Source organism: Balaenoptera musculus, chromosome 10 (genome assembly GCF_009873245.2).
Source record: "Balaenoptera musculus isolate JJ_BM4_2016_0621 chromosome 10, mBalMus1.pri.v3, whole genome shotgun sequence".
In the NCBI taxonomy this organism is placed as follows: Eukaryota; Metazoa; Chordata; class Mammalia; order Artiodactyla; family Balaenopteridae; genus Balaenoptera; species Balaenoptera musculus.
Genome location: NC_045794.1, coordinates 99,362,542 through 99,380,671, shown reverse-complemented (window position 1 = coordinate 99,380,671; position 18,130 = coordinate 99,362,542). Strand labels below are relative to the sequence as shown.

General features: G+C 53.6%; 1 protein-coding gene across 1 annotated transcript in view; it reads right to left on the bottom strand.

The window, feature by feature from the left end:
- The window catches only part of PARVB (parvin beta), a 114,662-nt gene that overhangs the window by 36,135 nt on the left and 60,397 nt on the right, over nt 1–18,130 (bottom strand). The window contains exons 3-4 of the mRNA XM_036866436.1: nt 17,935–18,005; nt 3,280–3,382 (exon numbers count right to left, since the gene is read on the bottom strand). Coding sequence (XP_036722331.1) covers nt 3,280–3,382; nt 17,935–18,005 — 174 coding nt within the window. The remainder of the gene's footprint in view (nt 1–3,279; nt 3,383–17,934; nt 18,006–18,130) is intronic.

Below are 18,130 nucleotides of genomic sequence, written 5' to 3'. Positions count from 1 at the left end.
CAAGCGGGCGCTATTCTTTGTTGCGGTGCGCCGGCTTCTCGTTGCGGTGGCTTCTCTTGTTGCCGAGCACGGGCTCTAGGCGTGCGGGCTTCAGTAGTTGTGGCACGTGGGCTCAGTAGTTGTGGCTTGCGGGTTCAGTAGTTGTGGCTTGCGGGCTCTAGAGCACAGGCTCAGTAGTTGTGGCTCACGGGCTTAGCTGCTCCGCGGCATATGGGATCTTCCCGGATCAGGGCTCGAACCCATGTCCCCTGCATTGGCAGGCGGATTCTTAACCACTGCGCCAGCAGGGAAGCCCCAGAGCACAACACTCTTATGTCTGCTTCTGAAAATATTAGAAAGTATCTCCTCTGGGCAGTGAGCAAAGCAGCAGTTCAAAGGACTGTTTCAATAAGCAAGCATCGTCACCAACAGCCAAGTCTTCAAGTCCAAGAGTCAGAGGGAAGCTAGGTCTTTACATAGAGAGGTTGGGAAGCTGATAACTCAGGGCAGCTTCACCATCAGTAGGATCCTTGTGGACAGTGTCAGCCTAAGAGCCATGCCTCCTCCATCCTCCTCTGCTGAAATAAGTGTCTGTCATCACAAATGTCTGGTTCAGTGACCTCGAGAGCAATCTAGCACTTGACAGTGCTGAGAATGGCTGGACCAACGAGACACTATGAAACAACAAAGCTCCAACCAACATTTTTAATTATAAAATTGTGACAGTTACTAAACGATCTTGATAACATTTCAGATTTATTCTTGTACCAAAGAAGTTCATTTTAAGATGGGGGTTCTCAGCTTAGATGAACAGAGATTTAATTCTTGACCCACGGCATTCAGCCAAATACTGAATTTGGAACACCCCCTCCGGGTGAGGCCGCCCGGTCCCACGGCATTGACCATCTCTGCACTGCTGATCTCCACCCTTACCCCGCAGCTGACTCGGGCAGGATGGGTATCAGCCCTAGCAGAGGCAACACCCACTTCCTCATCGCCGCCCACCACGCCACTCCCAAGGGCTTTCTCATTCACCAGCTGTTCAGGCCACAAACCTGGCCAGCAGTCTTCATGCCTCTATCAGCTTGAACCTCCCAAATATCCTCCACTTCCATCCTGGACTGAGCCACTTCCTCTGATGCCCGGGCTGCTGTGACAGCGTCCTGATTAACCTCCCAGGTCCCCCTCCTGACCCTCCTCCCCATTCATTCTGTACCCAGAAGCCCAAGCAACCCTTTAAAACGCTAACTCAGGCCTTGTCACGGCCCTGCTCAAATCCTCTAGCGGCTTCCTGTCACTTGGAATAAAAGCCTTTGTCCACCAGGACTGGACGTGAGCTGGCCCCATCTGTCCACCCCTGCCACCTGCAGCCACCTTTCACTGCTCTTTAAACCCTGCAGACACTTCACAGAGTCTCAGCCTGGAATGTTCTTTCCATGACAACTGTGCAGAAGCCTGCTTGGATGTCAGCTCCCCAGGGGGGCTGCCCCTGACCGCCTGGTCCTTCCACCCGACCCAGCCCCGCTGCCCCAGAACCTCTCTGATTCTCTCCCTAGCGCTTGTCACTCTCTTAAAGCAGAATCTATTTGTGTTTTAGGTTGAACCACCACACAATAGTTCTCTTTCTCCCCTCTGCCGGAACGGGTGTCGGCAGTGGGGCATGGGGACTTCCTCCCTCTTGTCACCACTGCATCTCCACACCTGCCACACAATAGGCCAAAGGATATTCATTCAACCAACGAAGGGATAACCAAAATAAACACAAAATCTCCTCCTTCCTGACGTGCTTTTTGAGGACTGACTAAACAAGGACAAAACAACGTGTGGGCCGTCGATCACCATGTCCTCAGAGCCAGGTACGTGACACGACCCTGCAGGTTTCCCCCCAAGATCGGACTGTCTGTTAAGAGCCATTGTGCTGAGTGCGCAAACTGCCCGCAGGGACCCGGGACTGAGGAATGACGCCGAGGCTGAGCCAAGGCCACAATCTGGGCAGCGGCAGGGGTGCGTCCTGTGGGTCAGTCCTCCCCGGGATGCTCCTCTCCAGCCCCAGCCCCTCCTATCTGCTTTCCCTCAGTATCTCTCTCCCACAACAGCACCCCCCCAAACTCCAGGTGCCTGACTCAGGTCCCCCAGCACATCCCTGTGGAGCAAAACATGATCCCACCCCAGTGCTGGCCCTGCCTGGAAGGAGTGGCCCTCCAGGTGGTCTGCTGGGAAGACCCTTGCACAGGACAGCGCTGGTCTGTGGGGTCATTAAGGGGTGAGGAACGTGAGAAGAACGGGCCCAGGGAGCAGGTGTGCACCCCACCAACGCTGGGGGCAGGGCCTCCCAGGGACCTTTTGGAGGTGAGTTATCCTAATGGACAAGGGGACACTGAGGCCGCCAGGCCACACTCACGGGGATCTGGAGACCCTGAAAATACATCAGAGCTTCCTGGGGACTGAGAGACTGTTCAGCAAACAGCCCCTCCTGGAGACCGGGGATGGTGCTGACGCCCAACAGACCCAGACAAATACTCGCCTCTCCAGTCCCTTTTCACTTCCTATAAAAGGAGCCCACGTCCTTGTAGGTAGGAAACGGCAGGGCTTTCTTCACTCACTTGGTCAGCGCATGGTTACCGTGTGCCCGGTGCTCAGAGGAACTCAGGGGACCCACCGGCCCTGCTCGTACTCCCCATTTCTTTGTCTTTGTTGTGTTGTTGTTCATTACCCCGTACTGACTCCAGGCCCTGTGCCCGGCCCCATGCTAAGTGCTCTACAGATGTTACTTTGCTGAGGAACTCTGTCCCCAAGGGACAGACATAAAAAGAGCATCCGCAGTCAGTCTCCCTCCTCGCCACTCCCCTGCCACCCCCCATCTAAATCATGCCCCTGAAGGGCACGGCTGGGGGCCACCCCCTCCAGCACCCTGGCCCTGGATGGGCCTGCACGGGCTGGAGGTGCTCACAGCTGGACGGGCGCAGGCCAGCCCGGAGGGCTGCCCCAGAGAGGAGACGGCGTCCAGTTCGTGCCCCATCTCCGTGCTCCCCTTGTACGCATGCATCCAACAGCAGAGGCCACAGACAATTCTGGAAGCTGTGCATGACCCGCTGCAGCCCCATGGCTGGGAGCTCTGGCGGGACCCCCACCCGAGAGACGACGAGAGGGCAGGTGACGCGGGGCCCCAGGGGCCACCACCTGGGAGCCATGGGCTCAGGGCTGCGGCTTACAGACGAGCGACCGATGTCGCCATGTAGAGAATCTTGTGGTCCAGCCCGGGGCCACCCCTTGGGGTGGCCGCCCTTCCCGTGCACTCACCCAGGAGCTTCTGCAGCACCTGCCCGTCGTACAGGTCCTCCTCCAGCTGCTTTACGATGATCCTCTCCTCCACCAGCACGTCGTTGACCCAGTCGATGAGAACCTGCGGGGTGGACGGGCGTTACGGCCTCGCTCGCTGGGGCCAGGAGGGCCCAGGCGACGACCAGAGCAAGCGCAGGAACGGAGAGCTGCTGGACACCGAGACGCTCCCAGAGCAGGGGCCAGGAGAGCCCGAGGGGATAGGCAAGCTTCTCCCACCCAGGCTGCCGGGGCTCCCGCGGGATTCACAGGAGGACTGGTGGAGGGCGGTACCATGGGGAGACTGGCCTCCTCCCAGCGGGGACTTGGGTACGTGTGGGAACTCAGCCAAAGGAAATGATGGTGTCCACCACGGCATGCGGGAGGGCGGATCAAACGAGGAAACGTCAGTAACACTGCCCCCCATGGCCCGAGACAGCACAGGTGAGCCACAAACGTCCACCCCCGTCCCTCCCTTCATATCTGCACTAAAACCATCCCTGATAGCCCTGAGCCTAAAGCTGTGGACAGAAGGGGATCCCGAGCGGCCGTTACTGACAAGCTCTGAGAGCCTGCTCCCAGCGGCACCCTAATTTTTTCAAGGCTTTATTGAGATAGAATTTACATTCCACACAATTCACCCTTTTAAAGTGTGCAGTTCAGTGGTGTTTAGTATACTCACAAAGTTGTGCAACCATCACCATAATCCACTGAAGCACATTTTTCATCACCCCACAAGGAAACCCTGTATTATCAGCAGTCACTCCCCCTTCTACCCTCCCCCACCTCCTTCCAACCACAAAACCATTTTCTCCATGGATTTGCCTGTTCTGGATACTTCATACGAAAGGAATCACGCCATACGTGATCTTTTGTGTCTGGCTTCTTTCACTTATCATGATGTTTTCAAGGTTCACCCAAGTTGTAGCACGTGTCAGGACCTCGTTCCTTCTTACAGCTGGATCCATTGTATGGAGAGACGTGTTTTATGGATTCATTCACCAGCTGATGGACATTTGGGTTGTCTCCACTTTTGGGCTGTTGTCAACAGTGCTACTATGAACATGGACGTACAGTTTTTATGTGGACGCACGTGTTCATTTCTCTAGACCAGCCTTTTCTCAACAAGTTTTCCTTCAATTCGCTGAGTAATATATCATAACAGAAGACAGCTTCAATCGAGAAAATATCTATGGAGAAATAGGGTTTCCACTGAACAAAATTCCATTTGGCTGACGCTGCTTAAGGCACTTCTCCGCAAAATGAAACAGATGCCTGAACAGACTTGATCAAAAATATACGTATTACATGGTTTCCCTGTGCAAGCAAAACCAATAATACTAACTAATTGGTCCCAATAACCTCCTGGAAATGGGCATTGATTGGCCCTCTCAGAGATAAACAAAAGGACACAAATCCAGACTAGAGTATCCTCTGTCACTCTCTGATATGGATGCCACCTGCAAAATTGGCCACAAAGCAAATTTCTGTGAAATTTCTATTTTCCCACTAACTCAAAAACATTAAATCAGACACACAATCCCATGAAGAACAGAAGTAAAAGTAAATTAAAGGGAAGATGGGAGGAAGAAAGAGGTGAGCAGCCCTGTAACCGAAATTGGGGTCCGGCTACTTGCCGCTCAAAAGCCAATAAAGAGGCAAGGATAGTGGAAAGGAAAGTTTGCTTTATTTTGGATGCCAGCAACTGGCGGTGGGAGAGGGTGGACGTCTGTCCAAAGGCCGACTCCCTCCCCCAACAATGACAACCAGGGGGCAAGAGCTTTTATAGACAGAGGGAGGGGGGATACATGCCGAAACAGCACAGGCAGCTCTGACAGTCATCTTGAAATTGGTCATTGGTGGTCTGACCAGCAACCTCTTGATTGTTTTAACTACAATTACTCTTTAGTTCCAGGGTCAGTTTGTTCCCATTTCCTTGAGGCCAATTCTTGGAATTGTGGCAGCTTCTGTCATGGCTACAGTCTGGTCATCATGTAGTTAACTTCTTCCACCTGGCGGGGGTTTCAGTACCTACAAGACAGCTCACAGGATACGGGCAGCTCAGAATATTATCTGTAGCCCTTGGGGAGGAACTAAAGGTCCTTGACTATGCTTAATGACAAAACTATTATTTAGTCTCGTTAGACTGTTTTCCTTTGTTTCTGCATTTTCTCACTTCTCTGGTTTAATCTTTGGCTAAAGTTTTTCCACAGACAAAAGGCAGGCGGAGCACACGGAGGTGGGGGGAAGGACCACAGCGCCCTGCTCCAGCTCAGCCCTGCGGCATTCTGGTTTTGCCGAAGCCATTCCCGAAAGGTCGGCAGGATGGAGCTGGCTCCAAGCTACAGCCCTGCTCCGTCTCCCTCCCTGGGGGGCGAGCATCCTGGGAGGCTGGGAGCTGGACCTCCCCACCCAGCTGCCTTCTCTCCCACCTTCCAGCACCTTCTCCCGTCACCCAGCTCCCACCCTCCTCTGTCACCACCCTCCCAGTTTCCTTGTGTCGGGGGTCCTCCTTGACACCGCCTTCTCCTCTGGATCTTTAAAGGGCATCACCCTGGATGGCTCCTCTTCCTTCTCTCCACCCTCCTCCAAGGCCAGCTCATGCCCTCCCACGATATCCAATGCCCCCCCGTCCCAGAAACCCCTAAACATCCATTCCCTCCCCCCTGCACCATCCTTCTGCTAGGGTGTTCCATGAGCATCTCTAACTGAACTCGCCCCTGCCCCTCCTCAAACCTGCCGTTTCTCTGAGAAGGAAACAGGACCCCATCCTCCAGCTTCAGGAGCCTGGATTTCACCCCTTCATCCATTCAGCCCACTTCTTAATTGCATCCACTTCCCGCCATCTCCTTTCCCACCGCCCCTGTCCAAACCTCCTTCCCGGGCCACTGCCACAGCCCCACCAAGCACCCTGCCTCTTCACTGGTGTTTTTCAAATCCCCAAGCTCCTCTCTGCCCCAGGGCCTTTGCATGTGCTAGTCCTTCCACCCTGAACACACTCCCCTCCGTCACTGCCGGGCCAGCCCTCACTCATCCTTCAGGTCCCAAGCTCCGTATCATCCTCTGACCTCCCCCCACCCAACCCAGGCCACACCCCTTCATCATGGCTCTCACCGCACCCAAGGGCCTTTTCCCTGACCCTGTTCACGTTTGCAATGGGAATACATCTTCGTTTGTAACGATCTCCCTGCTGGACTTTAAGCTCTGTGAGGGCAAGAACTATGACCTCTTGTTTGTGGCTCTGTCTCCAGTGCTCACTGCCTGGCACTGGAGCTCCATAAGCAGGCATTGAGTTCATCAATTAACTTACTGAGCACCTACTATGTGCCAGGCTCTGGGGATAAAAAAGACGAGAGAGGTCTCTGTCCTTGAAGACCTTACCTTCCAATCAGACATTAAAAGACAAACAAATACACACACTTCCAGGCTGTGATTGATGTTATGGAGAAAAATAAGTCAGAATAAAGTGGAGAAACCTGACAACCACACCTCAGCCGGGCAATCAAGGTCAACGTCACAGTGATCAATCACGTCGTGTGTGCCCTGATGTGATGGGATGAATGCACTTCGCTTCTGTGGCCTCCCTCCCCAACCCATAACCACAGTCTAATCTCGAGAAAAACATCAGACAAACCCTAATAGAGGGGCACCCGACAAAACCCCTGCCCAGTCCTCCACAAAACCGTCAAGGTCATCAAAAACAAGGACAGTCTGAGAAACCATCACAGCCCAGAGGAGCTAAGGAGACAGGATATCACGTCGGATCCCAGGTGGGGTCCTGAGATGGAGAAAGTATGTCTAGTAAAAACTAAGGGAATGTGAATAAATAGTGGGTGTTAGTTAATAATAATGTATTAATATTGGATCATTAATATAACAAATGTACCACGTTGGGGCTTCCCTGGTGGCGCAGTGGTTAGGAATCCGCCTGCCAATGCAGGGGACACGGGTTCGAGCCCTGGTCCGGGAAGATCCCACATGCCGCAGAGCAACTAAGCCCGTGTGCCACAACTACTGAGCCTGCACTCTAGAGCCCATGTGCCACAACTACTGAGCCCAAGTGCCACAACTAGTGAAACCCGCACGCCTAGAGTCTGTGCTCCACAAGAGAAGCCACCGCGATGAGAAGCCCGTGCACCGCAACGAAGAGTAGCCCCGGCTCACTGCAACTAGAGAAAGCCCACGTGCAGCAACAAAGACCCAACGCAGCCAAAAATTAATTAATTAATTAATTTTTAAAAAAATGTACCATGTTGATCTAAGATGTTAATAATGGGGAAAACTGGGTGTGGAAATATGGGAACTCTTGTACTATCTTTGCTATTTTTCTGTAAATTGAAAATGGTTCTTAAAAATAAGTCTGTTGAGAAGAATTAGGCAGAGTTTGGGGATGGAGAGGGCAGAGGGGTCATGGGGATCAGGGGGTCAGGGGGCCTCTTGGAGGTGGTGGCGTCTGAGCAGAGACAGGAAGGAGGTGCAGGATGAGCCCGGTAGCCACCTGGAACCACCTGGGAGGTCAGGGGGTGGGGCTTCCAGGGCCAAGAGGGGCATGGGGGCGGGGCCAGCCCTGGACTCTCACCTGGGCCAGGAGGGGAGGGGGCAGTGGATGAGACGAGTGACCGTGGGCACTAGGGGGAGTGGGGACTGGACGTGGGGACCCCAGAGGGGCACAGGGAGTGGGCTGGGGAGAAGCAAGGTTTGACCCTGACCCTGGGTACGGGCAGATGCAGAGGGGGAGCTTGAGGAAGGAGCTGGTGAACGGGCATCTCGGTGGATGGAGCGGCAGGAATGGGGGAGGCGGGGCAGAGAGGAAGACGCCAGGCCAGGGGCTGTAGGTATCCATGAACGAAGGGGAGAACCAGGAGGGGTGGCGGGGCACAGTCGGCAGTACGAGGCGGGAGGGGGGTCTGGAAGCAGCTGGGAGGACGCCTGCCCCGTCCAGGCCCTGACATCACGGAGCAGAGACCCACCTAGCTCTCCAGACCCCAGCATCCACCCTTCTGGGCCCCGGTTACACGGCGAGAAACAGCAGATTTGGGATCACAGCCAGACCTGCCCCGTACCTTCACCTCTCCAGCCACCAGCAACCAGGCTCCTCGAAGGAGCGCCCTGACCCTCGGGCCCTTAATTCCACAAAGCTCTAGGAATCTGCTACCTTGGCCTTTCATCAGGGATTTCACAGCCGCTATCGGAGCTGAGTGGCAGTATTACACTCAGCTCAACGGCTCTCACTGAGCGCCTTCCTGGTGCCAGGACGTGGGGACAAAGGAGGCGCGTCCCCCGCCCTCCGGGAGCCCAGGTCCAGCCGGGAGACGCAGCAGAGAGAGATGAATGGTGAGTACGAGCCATCACAAAGGATTCTGACGTGAGGGGTCACGCGGCCCCGGGAGCAGAGGAAGCGGCCTTCAAGGGCGGGATAGGAAACAGCTGAGCAGAAAGTGGGTGCCTGGGGGGTGGGCAGGCAGGGTGGCGAGATCCGGGCCACGGAGGCGTGAGCCACTCTCCCAATGTGCACCCGGCAGGGAGGCCAGGAGGGGCCGGTGCCCATCGGAGGACGGAGCTGCCGCCCAAAGAGCCTCCACACTGGGCCTGTGTGTGCTATGTGACCCAGCAATTCCACTTCCAGAAATTTCTCCCAAGGTACCAATCCAAATGTGCTCCTAGACATCTACCAACTCGGAAATGATTTCAAATTTTGTGTAGGAAAAGCTGAATGCACAAAAGAAAAAGCCTGGAGGGACACGAATTAAAAAATTACCACTGCCTTCTGTTTGATTTTTCTGTCTTCCAGGTTTTCAGCAGTATATATTACTTTGGGAACTAGAAAAAATAATAATAGATGCCACTTATAAAAATTAATCACTATCCAGATGGCTCCTTTGCCGAAACTGACAAGCAAATCCTACAACGCAAATGGAAAGTCAAGAGACCCCCAAAAGCCAAAACAATCTTGAAAAAGAACAACAAAGTTGGAGGACTGACACTTCCTGATTTCAAATTTTCCTACAAAGCTAGAGTATCAAAACATGTGATACTGGCAGAAGGACATAGAGGTCAATGAAACAGAAATGAGAGGTCAGAAATAAACTTCACATTACAGCCAAGTGACATCCATAAGGGGGCTAAGACAATTCGATGGGGAAAAAAACAGTCTTTTTAACAAATGGTGCTGGGACAACTGGACATCCACATGCAAAAGAATAAAACTGAACCCTTACTTTACACCATGTACAGAAATCAACTCAAAATGGATCAGACCTCAGTGTAGGAACTAAAACTATAAAACTCTTAGAAAACATGGAGGTAAATCTTCATGACCTTGGATGAGGTAATGATTTCTTAGCTGTGACACCAAAAGCACAAGGAACAAAAGAAAAAATAGATAAACGTGACAAACAAAATTTAAAACATTTGTACTTCAAAAGATACTATCCAGAAAATACAAAGACAACCCACAGGATGAGAGAAGATTTTGCAAATCATATATCTGATAAAGGATTTGTATCTAGAATATATAAGGAACACTTAAAACTCAATAATAAAAAGACAAATAACCCAATTTAAAAATGGGCAAAGCACAACTACTGAAGCCCGCGCGCCTAGAGCCCGTGCTCCACAACAAGAGAAGCCACTGCAATGAGAAGCCCGCACACCGCAACGAAGAGTAGCCCCCGCTCACTACAACTAGGGAAAGCCCGCGCGCAGCAATGAAAGACCCAACACAGACAAAAAAAAAAAAAAAGTTCCTTCCTCCCCCAAACTGTATGACCTTCAGGTCAAACAAACTTTGAAAAAAAAAAAAAAAAGGGCAAAGGATCTGAATAGACATTTCTCCAAAACAGATATACAAATAGCCAATACATGAAAAGATGCTCAACATCATTAGCCACCAGGGAAATATAAATCAAAACCACTACGAGATACCTTTTCATACCCACTAGGGTAGCTATAATCAAAACGACGAACAGTAAGTGTTGCCAAGGATGTAGAGAAATTGGAAGAATTTTCATACACTTCTTGGGGGATGTAAAATGGTGCAGCCACTACGGAAACAGTCTGGCAGTTACTCAAAAGGTTAAGCACAGAATCACCATATGACCCAGCAATTTCACTCCCAGGTATATGCCAAAAAGAACTGCAAACACAAGCTCATACAGAACCTTGTACACGGATGTTCATAGCAGCACTATTCAAAATAACCAAAATGTGGAAACAACCCAAATGCCATCGAGAAGGAACGGATCAACACGTTGTGGTCTATCCATGCAATGGAATAGTATTCAGCCATAAAAAGGAATGGAGTTCTTTTTTTTTTTTTTTTTTTGGCTGCATTGGGTCTTTCTTGCTGCGCATGGGGGCTACTCTTCGCTGTGGCGCGTGGGCTTCTCATTGTGGTGGCTTCTCTTGTTGTGGAGCACGGGCTCTAGGCACACGGGCTTCAGTAGTTGTGGCTCGCGGGCTCTAGAGCGCAGGCTCAGTAGTTGTGGCATGTGGGCTCAGTAGTTGTGGCATGTGGGCTCTAAAGTGCAGGCTCCGTAGTTGTGGCGCACGGGCTTAGTTGCTCCGCGGCATGTGGGATCTTCCCGGACCAGGGATCGAACCTGTGTCCCCTGCACTGGCAGGCGGATTCTTAACCACTGTGCCACCAGAGAAGTCCAGGAATGGTGTTCTGATACCTGCTACAACATGGATGAATCTTAAAAACACTATGCCAAGTGAAAGCAGCCAGACACAAAAGTCACGTATTGATATGTTTCCCCTTCTATGAAATATCCAGAATATGCGAATTATAGAGACGGAATAATTCTTTAGAGACAAAGTGGTTGCCGGGGGCCAGGAAGGAGGATACACGACTGAGTGCTGATGGTTATGGGGTTCCTTTCTGGGGTGATGAAAATGTCCTTGACTGATTGAGGTGATGGCTGAACAGCTCTGGGAGAACACTAACAACCGCTGAATTGTACGGTATGGGAATTCGATCTCAATAAACCTGTTATTAAGCAACGAACCTCTAGAATGCAGGTGCTAGCACCTACCTCTGCAGGGCTATTCTGAGGATGTGGTGAGATGATCTACTGGCCAGTGCTAATCAACTATAGAGATCTACACAGATGTCAGCCTCGCCACCCACGGCTTCTCTGCGTGTCAGAAACCCCTTTCTGATGTACTCAGCCTAACTACCAGCACCTAGGATATGCGGACACCACCCGAGGTGCTGGAGCTGTAAAGAAACATGACCTAGTCTCTGCCCCACGTGGGCAGTTAGGTGTCACAGCTGCTTGCTGGTCCTCCCACGTCCCTGTGCCCCCCCAAACCAACCCCGGGAGTCAAACACCATTTCGCACCCCTGCCACCTCTCTTATCTTACCTCTGATCACCCTCGTTCTTGCTGTCTAGGCTCCAGCCACGCTGCCCGCCCCCCACCCCGTCGCTGGCCTTCACACCTGCCAGCACGGGCATCCCAGGGGGCCTCTGCACTTGCTGCCGCCCTAGGTACCAACCAGCAGGTCTCCGCTCAAATGTCAGCTCCCGACCACCCCACCAAAAACAGAGGGGAGAAGAAACCACCCCGCTTCTTGCTTTAGTTTCCTTCAAAGCGGTCATGCCACCTGGAACCATACTCATCCGTCCCTCGACATGTCTGTCTCCCCAGCTGGACCACCAGCCCACTCAAGGCCATCACCGCAGGGGCTAAACTAGGAACAGACCCACGGAAGGCGCTCAAATCAACTGCAGGGCTGCCTACAGACCTAGAAAAGCCTCTGGGGCATGCAGACATTCGGTTCTAGAGGCTGCCTTGCCCAGAGCAAGGTCCTGTACGAAAACACACAAGAGATGTTTCTGCTGTGAAGAAACTAAAACTAAAAATCCCATCTGGATCTCTGACCTGGCCAAAGTCCAAATACGGAAACAACAGACAGAAGGGGATGAAAATCACATTTCACGCAACGGGCCACGGAGGTCAGCTCTGGGAAAGCAAAAGCAAATCCACCGCCCAGTTTCACTGCTGCCCCCGCAAAGATGCAGTCCCCTCCTGGCCACCACCAATCACCCTGCCCTTGTACTGCCCAGGTCATCCGTCTTAATCTTCTGTTTCACAGGAGACTTTTTAAAGATGGCACCCGTCCTTACTTTTAGGGACGTACTCATTTGCAAACCCCGAATCCTGCAGGCACGTGTCTAGGTCATGTATTAATGATGCCCTCGGCACAGTGCTCTTTGCATAGACTTTTCACAAGCTTGCTTTAGCCAGAATAAAAAATTACTTCCCCCTGAGTTCCTTCTAAATGATAATCAGGATCTGCAGCCTGTCTCCCCCAAAGCTATGACAGTTATGTTTTAATCACTTCCAAACAGGCTTGTCGTGGCTTAATGCACGGAGGACGCAGGCAGGAGAACATCCCGGCCAGGTGCAGTGCCAGCCGCATCACCGGGCATCTCCACACAACGATGATATCACCGTCTTCTGCCCGGAAGACCATCTTTGTGCAGCTGACTTTCTTCATAGGGGCAAAGGGAGGGAGAAAACAGAACTTAACAACCCGAAGGAGCCTTGTCCAATAAACTGGGAGATGAGATGTGAAATCTGCTTGTGGGGAGAAATGCGTACCCCGGTGACGACACGGCCAGCCTGCCTTGGACCAACGCACCCGCAAGTGTGGAGGCCCCTCCCTGGCTATTCACTCTGGAAAGCACGAGAACTGCCATTTCCTCTTTCAAAGATCATTAAAAATATAAAGGATCTCATCTGTAAACTGCTATCTTCCCCAGGCAGCACCAGCTGTTCACCCTGTTAAGAGATTCAGGGCACTCCTGGAGGATGCTAGCGAAAAGGACCACAGGACAAACACCTGCATACAGGAGACAGGATAAGTCTTTCAGCTCCTGAGCCCACAGGATACTCACTTCTAAACTTGAACCATAGACGTGCCTATGCACCTCCCTCCCAGCTCTGCCCTGCTTGTGCCCATGTTCCAGCGCCCGGCACAGCACCTGCCGGACAGCAAGCGTGTGGCATCCAACGTCACCCTCATGCTTGCAGATGGGCACGACTGTTCTCCTGCTTTAATCCGAGCCGGGATTTGAATCCCGGGAGCCGATTCCAGAGCCCATCACACCCACCCGTTCACCCCCTCACACTGCATTACACACAATAGAGGCTCGAAGAGAATGTTTCAATGAGCGGCCTCATTCTTAATGCCTGGCTTAGCCCGAGCCAGGGTTTTTTACAGGAAGCAGAGAGCAGCTCACAATGTTTTAAACACCAACAGTCCTGAGGCAGGAAGGTCAGTGGGGGTAAGTCTACAGAGAGAGACAGGACAGGGGCCAAGACAAGAGGTAACGAAGTGCAGATGATGGAGAACAGAGAAAGCAAGCCAGGGGACTGACCGTGCTAACTCAGAGAGGTCCCGCTGGTCCCAAGACTGGGACGTGGCCAGCGGTCGGGATGTCAGCCAGACCTCACCCTGACAAGCTCAGGCCCGCACGTGGTCCACACCCTGCACCAAAGTCAACCTGCGCTTCCTCGTCGGCTGATTTTAACCTGTGTCCTAGGAATAAGCCATAACCGTGAGTATAATTGGAGTCCTTTTAGCAAAGTATCAAACTCATGCGTCGTCTTGGGGCTCCCAAACTTACAACCGGCATCAGAAGTGGGGTTGGGGGCTTCCCTGGGGGCGCAGAGGTTGAGAGTCTGCCTGCCAATGCAGGGGACACGGGTTCGAGCCCTGGTCCGGGAAGATCCCACATGCCGCGGAGCGGCTAGGCCCGTGAGCCACAACTACTGAGCCTGCGCGTCTGGAGCCTGTGCTCCGCAACGAGAGAGGCCGCGATAGTGAGAGGCCCGCGCACCGCGATGAAGAGTGGCCCCCACTTGCCGCAAGTAGAGAAAGCCCTCGCACAGAAACGAAGACCCAACACAGCCATAAATAAATAGATTTTAAAAAAAAGATTATGTGTAGACATGACTTTGGAACCTAAGCTTGCCTGGGAGCTAGCTCCTTGCCATCTAGCTGTCAGTGTAGAATGGGCATTCAATTAAAAAAAAAAAAAAAAAAGAAGTGGGGCTGGGCTTGGGGCAAACGGCCTTTCTAACCTCATACCCAGGTGGGCAGGTGCTCAGCTTGCTCAAGGAGGGAGGGGCAAGGAGGCTCGGGGGCTGGAGCGCTGGATTTGGGGGGGGGGCGGGAAGTGAGGCAGCAGGGCCGCCAGCCCGGAGCACGTCTAAGGGTGCCCGGCTCGGCGGCACCCCAAGGCAGGCCACGGGCAGCTCACCCCTGACCGCATGCGCAGGCTGCCTGGCCCTGGGGCCAGCGCCTCCCCACGCCAAGAAAAGGAGGTGCTGACAGCCCCCTGTCGTGCGTGAACCCCGACTCCGGGATACGCTGAGCCTCCCCCTTACCTGACAAACAAGAACCACCCAGAGTAGCCGGCGCTCAGCCCAGGCATCTCCCAGACCCCCACCAACACGCGTGCGTCTCTGTTTAAAAGTCCTGTAGTTAGTGAGAACTAGTATTTCACATACATCCCCTCCACGTGCCACTACAGCAACCAACAAGCCACAGACAGACAGCCTGACGGCACTGTCCTGCTTGCTGTGTGTATGCTTATTTTGGAAAATAAGCCACCAGCCTCGAGATACGATTTGCAGTCTGAGGGCAGGGGGAACCTTCCAGAAATTGCCCATCTCCAGGCATATGTGCTCCAGGCTGGCGGGATGGCCATGGGAGCAGACCTCTATGTGTCTGGCAGCTGGCCCTTCCTGGAAACTGGCAAGGCAGCAAGGCCGGCCCTGCTCCCAAGCAGACGGGGACCCTCAGCTACAGCTAAGGGATGCGGTGATTTAGGGACAGGAGGTAACTCGGCCTGGTGTACTGGTTTCTCCGGCTGCTGTAACAAATTATCACCAATCTGGGGCTTCCAAACCACCAGTGTATTCCCTCACAGTCCTGGAGGTCAGAAGTCCAAGATCAGTTTCACTGGGTTAATGCCAAGGTGTCAGGAGGGCTGATTCCTTCTGGAGGCTCTAGGGGAGGCTTCCTGGACTTTTCCACGTTCTAGGGGAGCCCACATTCCTTAGCACATGGCCCCTTCCCACATCTTCAAAACCAGCAGCGTGGCATCCCATTTCCATCCTCATGTTGCCACCATCACCTGCAGTCAAATCTCTCTCTGCCTCCCTCTTATAAGGACACTTGTGAGACCACCAGACAATCCAGGGTCATCCCTCCCTCCACACCCCTAACTTAATCACATCTGCAAAGTCCCTTTCGCCACATAAGGAGGTAACAGTCACAGGTTCCAGAGGTTAGGACGGGGACATCTTTGGGGGCCATGATTCAGCACACCACACCTGGGTTCCCCAGGAAAGAGAGCCCAGGGCCAAGCTCACTGCTGCTGCTTTTGGGGGGACCATAACCCCAAACTAGCAAGAGTGAGGGGAGAGGGAAGGGAGGCAGGTGCGCCCCTGAGCCACCCACAGCTTCGGAAGATAACCCAGCCGACGCCCAGCACACAGCCAACTTGCTGTGGAAGCACGGCTCTCAGAACTGCCCGTCGGGGAAGAAAGGGAGAGGCGTGCATTCCCACTCCCTCCGGCCCTCAGTCCTACTTCGCCCCACAAGATGTTAACGTCCGCACTCCCAGCCCCTCCAGCTGGCACACTCCCTGCCCCAGACGTGGTCATTCATCTGAACCCGTCATCCGGGGCAGGAGGGGCTGCCAGAGCCTCCGCAGGTCCCGTCGGGCCGGTCCCGGATGCAGAGATGCTGTGGTCCCTCTGTGTGGGCTGATAAAGGACATGCAGCTGCCCAGCCCTCATCCGGTGGAGGCCAAAAATGCCTGTAGTCTCCTGAGGCAAAGCGGCAAAGCAGAGGCGGGTAGGGCCGAGTGAGTGAGTCCAGGAGGAGCACGGAGCGGATGTGGATCCCGTATAGCAGGGAGGTGACTTGTTCATCTTGCATCCCCGGCCGGGGTCCAGCACAGCCCCCCACCCTCAACCGGGGCTCAGCGAATAAGGCATCAAACGGACAGACTCATTCAAGACCGGACACTTCACTGGTTCAGAGCGTAACCTGGGGGTGGGGGAGTTACTTCTCCCGGAGTCCCCGTATTTAGCATTTGAATTGGTGGCCTGAGTAAAGCAGAGGGCCCTCCCCAGCGTGGTGGGTGGCATGCAATCCAGGAAGGGCCTGAATAGGACAAAAAGGTGGAGGAAGGCTGGACTCGCCCTCTCTTTGCCTGGGACGTCCAAGTCCTGTGCTGGGCTCTCAGGCCCTCGGACCAGCTTTCCTGGTCCCCAGTTTGCAGAGGGCAGATCATGGGACTTCTCAGCCTATAATCACGTGAGCCAATCCTTATAAATCTCTGTAGATAGATACAGAGAGAGACAGAAGAGATAAATATAGGGAGAGAGAGATAGATAGACAGATGGAGAGAGAGAGAGAGAGGTAGAGAGATAGGGCCATGGCCTGTGGATCCTGTTTCTCTGGAGAACCCTGACAAACACAGGGCATCCCCGCCTACTACTTAAATATCGCCCATGGATAACATTTTAGAGGCTGAAGTGCAGGGTTACTTTTCCTCACCGACAATCTTCTGTTCAGAATAACAAAGTGGGTATTCAGGAAAAAAAGAAAAATCTTAATAAACTAGGCAATTTAAGTTGCTCAGAATCAACATTATGGGGTGGGCCCGAAAACAGACATTTTCCATTTCAATTTTTTAAAAGCTACAACTTGCAAAGGTTTTGTTTATCCTGAAGGAGCCCTCGTGAAAAGGCAGTCGTGCCCTCATCGGGCCCAACCGCAGTGGTTAAGGTGGAGAAACTTTTGAAAAAGCCCTTTTCACAAGGTATGTGTGTGGCACTGCCCTAAACGGCGTCTGCAGAGCCCAGGTCCGCTGGCCTCAGGGCTCGCAGGTGAGGATGCTGTCAGAGCCCTTGCCGGCCCAGGGATTAACCTCTGACGCCCTGCTGTGGTTTAGATCAGAGCAATCAAACTGCAACCCACGCTCGGACACGGGCTAACGCTACAAATGAAGCCTCACCGCTAAGCCGGGCTCGAGAGACCAGTGGGGAGAGACGCACAGCCGCCATGGCCCCGAAGGAGCCCAGAGCCAGCGGCCCGGGCTGGCCTTGACTTTCCAGAACCAGGCGGCCATCCTCCAGCCTGGACGGTCCCCACACGTCCAGACGCTGCAGAACCTGACGGCTGCCCAGTGCAGGGGCACCAGCACCCAATGAGGATCCGCAGGTGTGGCCAGAGGGGCCCACGTGCCCGCTTTTCAGAGTTTCCTCTGAACGCCGCCCCTCTCGCTCCAGAAAGAGTTTGAACGCCTTGAACCCGTCTGCAAGGCACCGTGAGCGTTCACTGCAGCTGTTCGTTCCAAGTCTTAAGAAAAGGGTCCCCGCATAACTGGGTCCAGCACGTGACGGGGAGTGGGCCGTCTGAGAGGCCCCGTGCGGCTGGGCCCCTGGGAGATGCTCTAGGCCGTCCAGCCTCTTCCTCCATATCCCTCCACCAAACGCAGCAGTAAGGCCCCGTGACCAGCCCCCAGCTTTGCTCCTTTGGCCCACAAGAGCCTGAACCCCAAGGTCTGACCCCACAAGAACATCCCAGCCGGGACACGCGTTCTCACCTTGACCAGCTCCTTGAATCTGGGGTCGTCCCTGGACGTGGGGTCGATCACCGTGCGCTCTTGGTTCTCCTCTGCGGGGACAAAGGACAAAGGACAGGCGGGTTAGCGTCAGTGGGCGTGGCCGGATCCCCTGGCACAGATGGGGGGAATTGAGAGCAGAGACCCCGTGGTCCTCTCAGTGAGCAGCCCTGCAGCC